The 16,970-nt window shown below is 34.5% G+C and overlaps 1 protein-coding gene across 4 annotated transcripts in view; it reads right to left on the reverse strand.

Moving 5' to 3' along the window:
* CPT2 (Carnitine palmitoyltransferase 2) overlaps positions 1-16,970 on the reverse strand; it is a 107,065-nt gene that overhangs the window by 79,786 nt on the left and 10,309 nt on the right. For all 4 annotated transcript variants that reach the window (XM_069837776.1, XM_069837773.1, XM_069837774.1 and 1 more), the window contains 2 exons: positions 13,985-14,031; positions 6,999-7,406 (listed from right to left, as the gene is read on the reverse strand). In XM_069837776.1, the coding sequence (XP_069693877.1) occupies positions 6,999-7,406; positions 13,985-14,031 (455 nt within the window). The remainder of the gene's footprint in view (positions 1-6,998; positions 7,407-13,984; positions 14,032-16,970) is intronic.

Genomic DNA, 16,970 nt, shown 5'->3' on the forward strand with positions numbered 1-16,970 from the left:
TTCATTTAACGAACTGTGTTATTTGAAGATTGTTTCCTTATTTAAATCGTCAAATACTTCCTGCTCTTCGTGCTATCTGAAATAAAAACAAAATGGTGACCTCCTTAGGTAGGATGTTTTGAGTATCAGGCATTAAAAGGTGAAGTGCAACAACTTCAAGCACTCACGACTGACCGAGTAAACGCTTCAACCAATCGGTTATAAATACTCAACTCCATGTGCTCTTGAGTGAATCATTACCCGGCTGTCTTGTTTACAACCAAAGACTGACTGATGAGCTTTGATCAGTGATTTTCATGAGAATGCAGAGGTCTACTATGTACCACCTTGGAACATGTATGAAAGCAAATAATACAGTATCAGTATTATATAGTTTGTTTCAAATTTCAGTGTATTTTTTTTTTGCAATAAATGGTGGTCAACTGAGGTACCTATTACCAGTACAAATGTTTCCTCACTGTGCAACATATTATGAGAAAACAAATATGTATTAGTATAGTTTGTCTCAGGATTTATTGTAAATTTGTTACAATAAGTTAGGTTCAAATAAAGTACCACAAAATTTTCCTCCAGTAGTTGTAGACTTGAACATGTATCTGTTTCCATTGCAACAGGAAGCTTGTTTACTTCTCAAATGGTAGGAGCAACAACACAATTGCTTACCTCTGATCCCGTACTGCAAAGTATTCAATAATAATAATCCGTGGCACTACAGCCCATGAAGGGCCAAGACCGACCAGCCAGCTGCTGGTCTCACGACCACATGCCGAAGCAGAGGTGGACGATCATCCAACCAGAATGGAGGTATCATGTGGTTAGCACGATGAGTCCCCAGCCGTTATAGCTGGTTTGCATAACCGGATTTTGCTACCTATCATAGCTCCCCAAGTGCATCACGATGCTGGGTGGGACTGGTCCCATACACTGGCCGAAATTTCATGAGAAAATTTCTTCCCCCATAAGGACTCGAACCAGCGCACATTCCGTAACGTGAGTCCTAGGCAGGATTTACTGAACATATAGTCAGAACAAATAATTATTGCTAGAAAAGTATGACTGATCACTTGGTATTTATAGCATAGATGAATAAGTCAATACATTAAATTATTCATAAAAGTGTGCTTGAAGAGTTGTTCTAAGGTTACATGTGTTTCCCCTCTTTCTATGTCATTATTCCATCATTTATACTTAATTCTCAATCACAACTAAATTGATGCAGAAAATAGGAAAGGTAGATTTTGAGTGATTGCAATTGTCTTTTGAAGGTGGGTGAATCTGATCATGTTTCATTTTCCTATTTAAGATCAGCAATTTTTTGTCACAAGTGGCAACACCTGGTGACAAGTGATGAAGCTTCTTAGTGAGCAGCACTGTGGTAGCTACACTATGGATCGCTTTTATTACTATTTCAAGAATTTCCAAAAATTTAAAAGGTAAATCTAGCAGAGCATTACCTGTTTTCTTTTTGTAGTAATTAAGGATTTTTTGAGTTCAATGTTATATATATATATATATATATATATATATATTAAACAAATACAACAACAATGAATACTTTCTTTATGAAATCTCGTAAAGGGTGTCCCAACAAGAATGCCGGATTTAATAATATTAATAAATTAAAAAAAAAACAACAAATAACATAGCAGATAACAGTTCTGCCAACCCAACAACAAGACAATTACACAGTGTCCCAACAATGTTTTGTTGTTATTGGGTTGGCGACACTATTAGCTGTTTTGTTATCTATTTTTGTTGCATTTATTCACATTATTAAATCTGTCGTTCTTGTTGGGAAACCCTTTATAATAAGTTAACAGTGTTGTCAATCTTTAGTCGAAAATTATACTGACATTGGCAGGTGATTCCAGTCTCATTTTGCAGGTGATTTTGATCATCAGTCTAGTTTTATATTTTCGAATAATTCTCCTAGTGCAGGTGGAAAAATACAAATGTAGAATAGAAGGAATGAGATCTAAGTAATTCGCATGCATTTTGGTATCACCTAAATTTCTAGAACTGAAAAGAAGGAAAAGCAATGACATAAACAAAAGAGATAAGACACTAAGGAAAAATTTATCCATATTTTGCAGAAAGGAATCAACCCATATGACACCTAAACTGAGAAAAATACACTTTAAAGTTAAACGTAAGCAATAAATTCACTAGTAAATGTAACTATATACTTATTGCTTTAACCAAAAGCATTTTATAAGACGTATCTTACATCAAAATATGAATCTTTGGAATTATTTCATTTTTGAGATATTACTTTCTTTTTCTTTTTTGGTGGGTTGGTTCATTTCCGCAGAATGCAGTTCAATTGAAGCATTCTGTGTCAATAAAAATAATCGATCCAAGTGATGATGGTGACAAACTGCAAAAAAGACCCATAAATAGGTCGAAACATATAAACAAGGTACATTATAATTTAACACAAGAAAGTCTTATCATACATATTCCGAAGTGATACAGTGTTAAAAGTTGTATAATCAAGATGTATATGTGCAAAAAAGAGATGAAAATGTGTGCTGGTTTTGTTATCTGTCTTATGATGATCCACGGTCTATTAACAAAAGAGACTGGATTCAACGCCAAAGAAAACAAAAACAGTGGTACCAAGAAATCTGTGTTAGAGTCAAAGGGAGAAAAGTGTTTTTGACAAATGTGTATAGATAATAAGTTTAAAACTGATAGTGAGTGGAGAGTTGAACATTGACGGAGGTCAGGTTGAACAATGAATGCTCTTACTCTTATGGGAGAGTGCATAGAATCCTGTAAAGGCCATTAATCAATAATTGGCCAGTAACTGTAAATGTTTCTTTCTTTCTTTCCCTTAGTTTAACCTCTCCCTTTTTAGGTACATTTACACGACCCATGCCACATGGGCCTTACAGGGCCGTGACCTGTCAGGAGAGGAATTAATCTATGGATCACATACATACTTTTTTGACCACACAAGGACATGGAGGGCCTCCCCGGACGAGGGATCAGCTCAGTGCCAGGACCACCTCCGATACAACACAAACATTTAAGACATTACACAGCATTCACTCACACATATGAAAGGATGAAGAGAAGGATCACTGTCCATGGCCGGACTTTCAAGAGGTACAATCCCGGCATTTAACTGTAAATGTAATTTATGATATTAGCTGATATATGTATCAGTTTGTATTGGAACAACTTGCATTTTTGTGTCTTTGGTGTGTTTAATTTCAACTAACAGAATCAGCCAAAATGAGTTCTAAATTGTCCAAACTTGAAATTTTCTTGCTCCATATGAGAGGCAATGGAGCAACATTTTACCTAAAGCCATTTTTTTAAAACGTGTTTTATTTTTTAATCTAGAGCCCTTTTCGCCAAAATTCGATCGAAATCACCCTTCATTACCCTAGGTGCACTGTATTATAATTTCAGGAAACCCAATTTTATGAGATTTCTCTGGAAGAAACATCCTGTGAGTTAAATAACAAACGTAACAGTTTGTGTCAAGAACTTAACTTAGAACAATTTAAATTCATATGATTTTAAACCTTGTGACTATTTTAATTTCTGTTCCAATGGAGGCTATGAAATTTACACTATCACGAAAGTATTTATAATCTTGCTTGCAAATATGGATTTAAATTTGTCACAAGTATATAATATACAAAGAGAATAAAAAAAAAACATTTTTTTGTACTAATGTGGGTACTTGACTATTCGTCATTCACCCATATGAATCCAGTTAAATAGACAAATTTACAGACAGTCAATGCCCATGGTGCGCCATAGGAGACTGATCTATGCTACACCCATGATGAGACGAGATGAGATGTTGATGGAGATTTTTTGGGATGCCACACGTGAACCAGAGCTCCTGGAGTAAACCTCTGTGTTACCTGGACCATAGGCTTGCCCAACAGAAGTTATAAATCAAGGGTAAGCCGGAGATTGAACCTGGGTAAACAGGATTATAAATCTAGCGCTCTAGCCACTAGATAATCATGGCAGCTGTACCTTCAAACTATGCTAAGCATTTCTTAAGTATGAATGACCTTTTCTCACAAAGAATTGTTTATTTTCCAGCACCTCAGTTTAAGAAGTAAAATTATAGCTGAATATAGAATTTCACTACATGATGTTTTCTTCCATTACAAAATGCCGGAGATTGAACCTGGGTAAACAGGATTATAAATCTAGCGCTCTAGCCACTAGATAATCATGGCAGCTGTACCTTCAAACTATGCTAAGCATTTCTTAAGTATGAATGACCTTTTCTCACAAAGAATTGTTTATTTTCCAGCACCTCAGTTTAAGAAGTAAAATTATAGCTGAATATAGAATTTCACTACATGATGTTTTCTTCCATTACAAAAAATATATATTAAATTTGGAACATTAACGATTCAGTGAAGACTGGTTTGGAAAGAGTGGCAACAAACGTACCTATCTGCTGCCACTCTTTCCAAATCAGTGATTTCAGTGTAGTAATGGCAAGCAACTAGACAATGTAAAGCATATTTCATTTCTTCTTCATACACGAGTTTGAACAAATGTAACATGGAAGGACATTAAATGTACACTTTCATTATGCATATTTAAAAATCTTAAAATATTCTATTTAAGACAAGAAATAAGTTACATTGCAATCTCAAGAACACAAGTACCGGTTATTAAAGAAATAATGAACTAACCACATTCTCCATGTAATTGAAACCAAACATCGAAGTCCAAACCCAACCAACACCATTTTTTTCACACAAAAGAAACATTACACCATTAAATGAAGTGTGAACACTGACATATAACAAATATTAGTCATATCTGAATTGTGTTACTGTAAAAGGGAATAAGAGTTTTATCGAGATAGGTCTCATGACAAGCCCTTCAAAATGTACACACAATATAATATAGAGAGAGGCAGCAAAAAGTTACTGCAATATGCAGGGACAAACAATTGTTCTTCCTCTTACACATATCGTCAAGTGAGATGTACTGCCTGACAACAGATTAAACCGGCTAATGCCATAATTTTTTTATTCATTGTAAATAATATCTTAGGCTAACAAATTGAGTGGACTATAAATGAAGCTTGACATTTAAGTACTTTTCATTATTTAAATTAATATTTTTAATGCTGTGCATAATATTCATAATGCACTTTATGCCTCTCCATACTTTATTGGTGATTATGATGATGAATCTTGTTCAAGTTGGGGCACCGATTAGATCGGATTTTATTCGCCCTGTATGGTAGGGTAATTATGTTATCCTACCATACAGGGCGAATAAAATCCAATCAGAAGCAGAGGTCAACTCTCTATAAACCATTGACAGGGCACCAAGTATCTGAATTGTCGCTGAGAGACCCTTTTATACTCCTAGTGAGATCTTTCGAGGAAGCTTCTGATGCTCTTTCTTTGTCGTGTAAGTTGAGTAAGTCGGGAAAGAGATGTCTGCAAATTTTGTGATGAAACGGCTTTTCCAACTGAACTGCTGGTAAAATAGGCGAGCCAGTAATGTGGAAAAACTGACATTAAGGCATGCCAATCACGTATTTAGGTGGTTCACAACAAAATTAAAACTTGTTTAAAGTATTACAAATCACTTCATATTAATTAGAGTGTATTAAAAACAACTATTCAAACTATCATTTTTTTAAATCGGTTATTTAACGACGCTGTATCAACTACTATGTTAATTAGCGTCGATGGGATTGATGATAGCGAGATGATGTTTGGCGAGATGAGATTGAGGATTCGCCATAGATTGCCTGACATTCACCTTATGGTTCAGAAAACCTCGGAAAAATCCCAACCAGGTAATCAGCCCAAGCAGGAATTGAACACACACCTGAGCGCAACTCTGGATCGGTAGGCAGGCACCTCAACTACTGAGCTACGCCGGTGGCCTTCAAACTATCATACTGTGACAAATAATGCAATGAGTATACGTATATATAGTATAGATGTAAGAGTAGAGGTGGAGATTTGTGCGCAACAAGAAATTATGAATATCACTGGCATCTTGAATTTAAAACAATTCTTTTACAAATTTGATTAGTAAAAATGCTGAGACATATGACCAATCACCTTTGGTACTATTAACCAAAAGTGTCTCAAGGTACTGAATTAAGGGAAAGCCATATTGAATACGATTGAAATGAAAAAATTTGACCCCAAGTTTATTTTTCCTCCAGAAACCAAGTCCTACCAGAGAAAAAGCCGAGACATGTGCCTTTTTATTTTCGATGTGCAGATTCAGAAAAAAAAAATGGTCCGCTTGAATTTTCTAAGTTCCAGATTCAACGAATTTCGCATGCTCAATGCTCTAAAGCAGTGGTATACATGAAATCGCTTTGGCAATATTTCAAATTAATTTTATATCTATTGCTGTCGTAACTCGAAAGGCATCTGAAAAGATGCGATGAAAATTTATGTATTCTTGATAGTAAATGAATATTTATAAATCGTGCAGTAAACTGAATGATGGTAAACGAAATTAACCTAGATAATTAATTTAAAAAAACTCTTTCCTCAACGGTATCCGTACCCTGATCTTTGTAGTCTGTGAGCAAACACACTAGCACAAAGCTACTGAAATACTTGTGATAAAATGTCATCATCGAGGTTGTCATACTGTATCGTGTGTAACAATGACTTTTAGGCATTAATTTCATCTTATTTTTGGTTTAATTCGTGCTTTTTTCATTAGTTGTGAAATACCATCCTGTAATACTATTCAAATAATACTGGATTGAAAACCCTTCTAAATTATGGTGTGAACTGTGCTCTATAAGAAGCTCCAAGAATCAGGCCATTTTTTGTTTCTGGGACTGTACACCCTAAAAAAAAAATTTCAAAGAAATCTGTGACATCAATGTGACAAATTTTCTTTGAAAAATGTGAAAGAAGTGATGTCTTTTTGCTTCGGTTTACTAAGACAAATTTAAATGCATTTTTCCTTGGTCATTGTGTGTATGTATATGTCATAGTATTAAGATGGTCACTTACCTAAGTGAAGATATGAGCATATTAGTTGCTCGAATGAGCTGGGTGCCATACCCAGGCTTTTTCTCTAATGCAAACACAACCAGAGGATTATAATTGATAGGGAGAGGCACTCTGTCCCTCAGGTACTTGTCAAACCATGGCTCCGATATGTAACATGTGTGCTTGTTCTTCTTGTCCCAATCTTTCAGTTGTTTCTGAAGAGACTGGCCTTCACCTTTTCTAAATGCATTGACAATAGCTTCAGTTCTTGAAAAATCTTGTGCTGATAACAATGGCCTTTGAGCTGCAAGATATCGTTCACAGGTTTTCCCCAGTTCTGGAATTGGAAGTCTCGGTAGAGAAGGTTGAAAATGATACGTGGGTATTTTACTCCTTTGAAGATACTGGTATTCGAGATCTTCTGATGTTCTATTAAAAGATAATATCAATTAAGTTACAACATTGAATTAAGTATTTTTTATTAATGATACTAGTGATTTGGTTTCAAAATATCAGAAGTAATTCTTGTTGTTCAGTAAAATAATATTAACAGTCATAATTTAAACACTGTAAACATTTTCTTAGCATAAAAATATTTTATGAAAGTCTTGTGAAAATAATTTGTTTTTATTGCATTGAAAGATTAATGTACTAATGCCTCAACTAAATTACTTTCAACTAGAGAAGGAACTTTCTATAAGTAACATTTTCAGAAGTTGAATTACAACTGCAATAGATTTTTTTCTCTTTTTTCAATGGAAAAGTGGGCCAATGTTACGAGCAGTGATGAGGATGTAGTTTCAATTGTTAAGACGTTGAAATATGAACTATAATATAACTTAACCAACTGGCATGAGCATGTTCTACGGATGCCAAATGATAGACTACCCAGGAGATTATTAAATTACAGACCCCTTGGATACAGAGATCGTGGACGCCTGAAGAAGCGATGGAGAGACCAACTTTTCACCTGAGACGGAACAGGCCAAATGGCCTAAACCCTGATAGCTATATATGGACAGATTTTTATGTACCAACTGAAATAATATAGAAATAATGATAAATTTAACTCTTGTTTACAGACATTCTCAGACACGGTTACAGACAGCTGTTTCACAGTCCTAAAGCTTGCTTTACCTCCTGACTGTCGACAGAACTTGGATTTCAAGACCTAATGTGTTGCAAAAATGGAAAATTTAGTTTTGAGAACTGTACAGAAATTCCTTAACGTGAAAGAAGACAATAAGAGTCTCGTAGGCTACCACTAGCCCAGCCGGCTACCCCTTGTTACCTGGAAGCAGGAGGATAAACAAAGTAATACAATTTAACCTGTCTGATGGGTCCAAGGTTTCCACGATCTGAAATTGTATTCGACACATGATAGGGTTAGTAGGATTATTCTCTTCACTTCAATCAGTTCTGTTTCGAGAGACATGGCACCTGAACGTAAATTACAGTACTGCATAACTGTAGACCTAGAACAAAATTGCATGGCACAGTAGTGTATTTTCCTTTTTCAGTCTTATCTACTCTAGTTCAAAGTTGCAAAGAATTTACTGTAGTATACTGTATTTAGAATTAAACTACAGTAATACATTCAATTTAAAGCATGAAGGGATACATAATGCATATTATAAATTTACTGTTAGATTGGGGAGCCTCCCTCCCAATAAAGGACACCTCCCAGATGCGGACAGATTGTTACATCCCTTCGATGTCCGTAAATGAGAGGTTTCACTATATATACAAGGAGATTCAAAAGGAATAGTAAATATTTTAAGGGGTTATAGTATGGACTGTTCTGAGTAAAAATATTCATAAAATCATGTGTCCAATTATTTTCAATGAATGTGAAGATACAGCTGTTTGAATGTTATGCATAATAAGTCTTACAAAGGGCATGAAGAAATGGCAAATAACCAAATAACTACGTACTATTGACTACATGCAAAGGAATCATATGTGTCGCTCTCCTGAGATAGCAACCCTAAAACAGATGACAAGCACTCAGCATTCTACAAAACTTGTGGCTGCAGCTGTGTTCTTACTCTTGTGAGTATTACAAGCATTTCTAACAATGCTGCACACTTTTACACATACTGAGTACGCCGATATGGTATTTGTTTATGAGTTTTGTGAAGGAAATTCTATAACTGCTCGTAAAAAATAATCATCTACGGATTTCTAATCGCAAAGTTCAAAATTTAAGGGTGTTTACTAATTACTGTAATTATAATCATAATAATTCATTGCACCCACTAGATCATATTCATGATCTGGGGATATTTACAAACTATTAGTAATTAATTACATGATATACAAGAGTATATGATAATTAATTATAATTAAACGCAATACAAATACAAATATTAACACAAATCGACAGCCCAGTTAAAAACGAAACAACTCAAAATTTAAAGTTTTGTGAAACCTGAATTTTAAAGCTTCATGCTGCTGTGAAAAAACCAATTAACATACTCTAATATGAAACTTATAGCATCTACATATAAAACATCATTAACAGAATTTGGAGTAATTTTAACGATCCTCTGATTTTTCACAGCAACATAAAGCTTTAAAATACAGGTTTCTCAAAACTTTAAATTTTGAGTTGTTTTCCTTTTGAACTGGGCCATCAAAAGACACAATACTTGGAACAAACCCAGCTGCGTTAACACTTGTAGAATATAGAATTTACACTTTTGTGAGAAGACTCCTCATTGTCTTGAAGTCAGGACCAAGAATTCATCAAAGCTATAGACGCAGTGATGTAATAGTAAAGTGAATAAGGAACTTTTAAATGTTTGGAGAACAGATACATATTTCTTTCTGGTAGCTAGGCAAACAGTTATATATTTTAAGACCAATATGAATAAAACTATTTTTATATAATGGTATTGAAGAGCGTTCTGTGAATGTAATTTTTCCTTCTTATATGATAAGAATGGACATTTCCATTTTTTTGGGAAACGGTTTAAATTAATTTTTACTAGTGCTGTTGATCGATCAAAATATTTAATTGGTTAACTATTTGAATTTAATCGATTAATCGATAGATTAATCGAGTTTTTATCGAGTTGAAAAAATGTTTTAATATACTGTAATACACAGTTATTGTTAAATTTAACTTGTGTTCGGCGATAAGCATAAGTATTAAATGTTGTATACCTGTTTATATTGTATCGTTATATTACAAAACAAATATTTTAATTACTTACTAACATATTTATTATGATGCTTATAATTTACTGTCAATTTCTCCGGGAATTTTTGAAACAAACATAAATAACAAAAAGTATGAAGATTCACCTAGTTAATACTGCTTTGTCTATGACTTTAAACACAAGCTCCAAATTAAGTGCCGCTCTACGTTTAGTAATAGTGTTTCCTGTATCACTAAACACGAAAAAGCTCTTTTTCTGTCATGCACTTCTCCACGATCGTCCAATTTAAATCCAAACGTTTCACTGAGTTTACCTCTCAAATTCTCATATAACATAATGGAATTTACACTTTTCACAAACCACAGAAAACTGATTTTTTTAGTCAAACTAAACATACAACCTTCAATATACAAACTCAGTACAGAAACTGCAGGTGCAAAAAGTACAGCGGTCGAAACAGAAGACTCGCCCCTATTGTAATCGAATTACCAGATTTTAGAAAGAGAAGGTAGTTACGCTCTCACTTGCACACAGTGTAGACATGTCTATTTTATAAGGGATGAGGAGGACGAATCCCAGAAAAGTATGTATTTCATATGCTTGGAAGATGAGCTGACAACAAGGTGGAAGTTTTCTTACAAAATCATAAAACTTAATAAGGGTTTCGCATTGTGTTTCAACTTTCAATAGAGGTAGACTCGGTTACTGTCCTCATATCTCCATCTCTTTCTGAAGTGTATGTGCAAAGATTTTCCCTATGCTACCTGGTTTACACTTAGAAAATAACAGTACTATTGTGCTTTTAATTAAGCAATTTCCGAGAAAGAGAAATATTGTCGGAATTTTTAGTATGAGTTTGTATTAACAAAATAATAATTAATATCAACTACAACCGATTAATTTTAATTGATTCGATTATGCGATTAAATATTTTTGATCAATTAATCTTAGAACAGAAATTGATCGATTGATCGATTTAATCCAACAACACTAGTTTTTACAAATCGATGGCCCAGAACCAGACTGTTCCAAGTTCATTTTACTTTTTTTTTTTTTTTTTTTTTCAGGAGATCTACTTTAAGTTCTTGACATTCATAGCTTCATGAAACAATTTGGAATAGCTTCATAGCAACCTTATGGAGAGGAATATTTATAATTTTGTTCGATTCATGTATGCAGACAAGAACTGGAACTGTGTTTCAACACAGATTTCTTTCTTATAAAAAGTTGCACTTAGAACAGTCTGGTTCTCAGCCATCAAAATATCAAAGTTTCAAAAATATATGTAAATGGTACAGATAGCATGCCCATAATTTTAAAGTACTCTCTACAGCTAGCTCTTTTATTGATTTGTACTATTGACATAACAGCTCTTTTCTGTTTGAAATAGTTTTGGCATTTGGAGAATTACCTCAAAACATTACCCCATATGTTATAACTATAACTGAATGGAAGTATGCATGATATGTATTGCAGGTAGATTCAAATGATGTAATTTATTTAAGCAGTTGCAAAGCAAAACATATTTTGTCGTACTAGTGTTTATAATAAACTGTGTGAGACTGGTACAGTTCCCAATAGCCCTATTTCTTCTGAACGTGCAAATGAACAAACTGTGGGTGAAGTAGAAGGCATTCTTCAGTCAGTAGAACATAGTCCTACAAAAAGCACACGAAGAATTTCTACATGGATCGGTGCTATTCCACAGACAATATGGCGAACATTACTTCAGTATGGCTTGTGTCATTTTCATGTACAGCAGATGCAAAACCTTGGAGAAGGGGATGAAGCTAGACAATTGGCATTTTGTAAGTGGCAATCACCAATTAGTTCCATTAACACTGTTCACTGACGAAGCTAGTTTCACTCGTGATGTTATAAACTACACCCACAACTCGCATTGCTGGTCCAATGAAAATCCATATGCCATTGTGGAAACAAATTATCAACATCACTTCTCTTTGAATGTTGGTTTGATGTGATCAATCAGTTGACTGGGCTCCTATGTCACTGAAACACCTTCCAAGGCACACTACTTACCGTGCTCTTTTCTATTTTTGTCTGTGGGGGGAATGAAAAGCGAAGTGAACAAAAACCAAGTGAACACAAGGGACAAATTGGTCACTTGCATTAAGAATAGTGCTGCCCTCACAAAATAATAACAAGATGAACTCAGAACAACATCATTTATTGTTGCCCACAGAGCAGAAAAGTACACTGAAGACAGTGTTGGAATTTTTTAACCATTACTTTGAACTGTAGAAATGTAGTGATATCATGTAAATAAGCAATAAACGTAATCTTTGTCATTTGTCTTTCCCTCTCGCTGCTTATAACAGCTGTTATGCGTAACATTCAAACAGCTCTCTCCACACCCACTGAAAATTCAGCACATATATGAACATCTTTTTTTTTTTTAACTCAGATTCGTCCATACTACCACTCCCTAAGATATTTATTATTTCTCCTGAATCACCCTGTATAATTGTTTCAGATTTTATTACGTGACTATAACTGTAGATAAGTATGAAACATAATAGCGAAAATGACTATAGTGATTCTTTTTTAAATGGTTATTTGATGATGCTTTATCAACTGCTAAAGTCATCTAGCACCTCATTGACATGAAGATGACAATGCCAGCAAAATGAATCCAGGGTCCAATGCCGAAATTTACACAGCATTTGCTCGTAATGGGTTGAGGGAAAACCCTAGAAAAAATCTCAACCAGGTAAATTGTCCCAACCAGGATTTGAACCCGGGCCCACTAGTTTCACGTCAGGCATGTGGTGGTAGTGGTTATAATTTTAATTGTAAATGGCTATAATTCAAATACATTTGTAGAGAAAACAAAATTAATTGTTTTTTGTGGAAAGCCAATAAGAGGAAAGATAGTTTTAAAGTAAAAGGAAAGATAATTTTAAATACAAGTAACAGTATAATAGAGCAAATTAATATGTTTAACTATTTATTTTGCAGTATAGGTCCTAAGTTATAATTTCAAATACGATTTGGAAAATAAAATTTTCAGATTCAAAAATATGTGAAGCACCATTATCAGAATATGTAATGAAAAAATACGAATAAAGGCCTCCACTGAAGTTTTATAAAATGATGGCTGTTCATTGGATGTGTAACCTAGACACTAACAAAAAGTGATTGCAAATGACTTCAAGCAGCATAAATTAAGTTTTGCGATCAGTGGCGAGTTGTGGCTAAATGAACATATCAAGAAGGAACTAAACATTTTCTCATTAAAAATAACAGAATACAGTAAGTAAATGGAATGAACATTTAGATCAATAGCCTGACAGCATTATCGCCAGAAAAGTATTATAATATATCAAAAGAATGGAGGAACCTGGGATGCCGAAAATCAAGAAGATTGCAGCAATCCTTTAAAGCTGGAAAAGGCACAAGTGTCTAATCTCTGGATGATGATGATGATGATGATGATGATGATGATGATGATGATGATGATGATGATGATGATGATGTTGATAGTAAAGATGATAAAAATAACATGACAAGTCCACTGCTGTGAAGTCATGCTTAACATGTCTGACCATGAAATGAGCGGGTTCAGATTCAAATCCTGGTTGGGATAAGTTATCTGATTGAGGTTTTTCCCCGGATTTTCCCTCAACCCATTAAGAGCAAATGCTGGGTAACTTTTGGTGCTGGACCTTGGACTCATTTCGCTGGCATTATCACCTTCATTCCATTCAGATGTTAGATAAGCATAGTAGTTGATAAAGCATCATAAAATAATCCAATTAAAAGAAAACATGAAACAATGCCGATGGCAACATTAAAAGAACAGAGTTATATTTTTATAATTACCTGTTTCTTCTTTGGCAAAATGTTACAGCAGGCTTAACATACTTGAACTGCAAAAAGAAAACAAAAACACAACATAAAATTTAAAAAGAGATCACATGAATTGTATAAAATCAAGTATATCAAGACAAAGCGTAGAAGAATCGCAGAAATGAGCAACAAATTTCGACTGCAAAATTGTCTTATGACTGACAAAAAATGTTACACAATTCATAACATTCAAACCTTTTACAATTATAATCCTTCTACACATGTAATAGTCATGCAATTAAGTGAAGGTATTCAATAATTCAGAAGAGATTTATTAAAAAAAATACACACTTTTAATGTGTGAAAAGACAGACCAGTAGCATTGCATGGGTATTTCTTAGAGTATGTATGGCTCCAAAAAAAAAAAAAAAAATGGTCTGCCTGATTTTTCAAAGTTCCAGATTCAATGCATTGTACATTGCTCAGTGTGCTCTAAGGCAGTGGTACACACGAGACCACTTTGGCAGTTACTGAAATTCAAGGGCATGGTCGAAAAAGGGTATGAGTTAGGTTTTTTGAGAAAATTAGTTTATTTTTAGTGAGTTATTTAATGACGCAATATCAACTATGCCGACCAAATGCTATTTCAAGAATGATGAGCGAGATTCGAAGAGCATGAGAATGATGAGACGAGACTCGAAAGACAAATGCAATGAACACAGCAAGCGAGAGTGGCAGTTAGTTTTGTTCATCTCTAGTACACACACATATTACACCACATATCATGTTCGAGGCAAATGACAACAGCACAACCTACATATTTTAAAAAAATATTTAGTTTTTCCTGTCCCTGTAAAATTTGGTTTTCATGACTCATACTCTTTTTCGACCACACCCTTGAATTCAATCTAGGTCCATTATTGTCGTAACTTGAAAGGCATTTGAAAACATGCGATGAAAATTTATCTCTTCATTAAGTAGAATAGCGTAATGGTAAACGAAATTAACCTCCATAATTAATTAAAAAACTCTTTCCTCAACAGTATCTGAGCCCTGAACTTCGTAGTCTGTGAGCAAACACGCTAGCACAGAGCTATCAGAATGCTTGTAATGAACTGTCATAATTGAGGTTGTCGTACTATATCGTGGTTAATAATAACTCTTAATCATTAATTTGATCTTATTTTCAGATTAATTTCTTGCTTTTTAAAGTAAGTTGTGAAATATCTTCCTGTAATACTGTTCAAATAAAACTGTGTTGAAAACCGTTGTTAAATCACTGTGGTGTGAATTGTGCTATGTAAGGACCTTCAAGAGTCAGGCCATTTTTTGTTTCTGAGACTGTATCCCAGGCCAATTGATTAAGAATCTAACTTGGTTTAATCAGCCTGGTGTTGCATCGGCTTTGACACCAAGACTTGGAGAATCTATTTCATTTTGAGGAATTATAATTATATGCAGTGGCGGCTCGTGGGTATTGAATTAAGGGGGCTGCATTAAAAAACAAACCAAGCAACTTACTTTATTTTTATAGTATTTTTTATATATATTCGATGTCAACATTTACATCCATGTAATGTGGGCCTCACAACTTACTTTATTTAAAGATTAGTTCCATGCGCCTTATCTTTAAGTTGTGTTTAAATGAGACAGGCTCATGTCAGTAGATTTACTGGCATTTAAAAGAATCCTGCGGACACAATTCCAGCACACCGGCGAAGCTGATATAACCCCTGCTGTTGCGAGTGTCGTTAAATAAACCATAATTTAATTTTTTATATGCAGATTTGAGCCTTAGGAATATCTAACTGGCGATGTTGTAGTTGATTGTATAATATATATACATGATACATCAATAAATGAAAAAAACTGAGTCAGAAATTGAATTCAGGATCTTCAAGAGTATGCACCAGGGCGCTTGCCTCATTTATTGTGATGTTAGATGTTTCAGATTCCATTATGGTTTGAAAACATTCTAGCAATGGCTCCTTCTTCTCATGAACAACATTTACTGTTCTTATTTTAAATCCATCTTGTTGCCCCAGCTGATGGAATTGTCTTTGAAACACATTAATCTAATACAGATCGAGAGAAGAAAGCAGGTATACTGGATAAATTAGCAAAAAATATGCGAGCTTTGTAGGCTATTTTGTTTAGCAGCTCTTTCCATTACGACATTCAACTGATGGGCACTTAATTTCACATTTCTCCTGAATTGTTAAGGTACTGAACTGAATAGACTGTAAATATTGTACAGAATTAAACATTGTTGCACTTGTTATACTCACAACATTAAAGAAAATGTATTTAAAACTGCGCGCTACTGACAAGCTGCTGCAAATTTTGCAGAGCCAGTAAACTCTGTATTCATGGCTAGGGATATCAGGGGGAGGGGTAAAACTAACGTGCAAAGCATCCAAGACGAGACTGGCAGCTCCAGGGGTGGAAGTGGCTTCGCCCATAGTCCTTGTCTCTGGTTTCGCTCTGGCAGCACCAGGGGAGGAAGTAACTTCACTAACGATTGCGTGCATGTCATTGAGAGCGAAAAATTAAAAAAATTCGAGCCGCTAAATAGAGACTGTATAATAAATGTTTTTCACAACATAAAACGAGACAAGAGCCACAAATGTCTGGGAGTGCTGCAGCTCCGCAGCCCCTCTTCGAAAGCTGTCCCTGATTATATGAATCAAATTCAACTTCTGCGAAATCTGAATATGGCCTACTTACAGCAAAGAGTGGCATTGCACCATACATGAAAGTAAGTTCTGGATGTAATTCATTACTCGAACTGCTTGGATAAATTCGCGCAGTTTCTAACAAGAGGGAGTGATTTAAAAATTCAGAAATATATCCAGTATAACAATAATAGCAACAGTTTTCCGAAGAAAAACATTACAGAACCTGTGAAACCATTTGCAAAAGAATGTGGGTGTGTTGAAAGGAATGTAATATAAATTTTTGATCAAGAAATCAACTATTCTCCTGCTCTTTCACAGATATTTAAAAATGAACGAATAAT

Source organism: Periplaneta americana, chromosome 10 (assembly GCF_040183065.1).
Source record: "Periplaneta americana isolate PAMFEO1 chromosome 10, P.americana_PAMFEO1_priV1, whole genome shotgun sequence".
NCBI lineage: Eukaryota > Metazoa > Arthropoda > Insecta > Blattodea > Blattidae > Periplaneta > Periplaneta americana.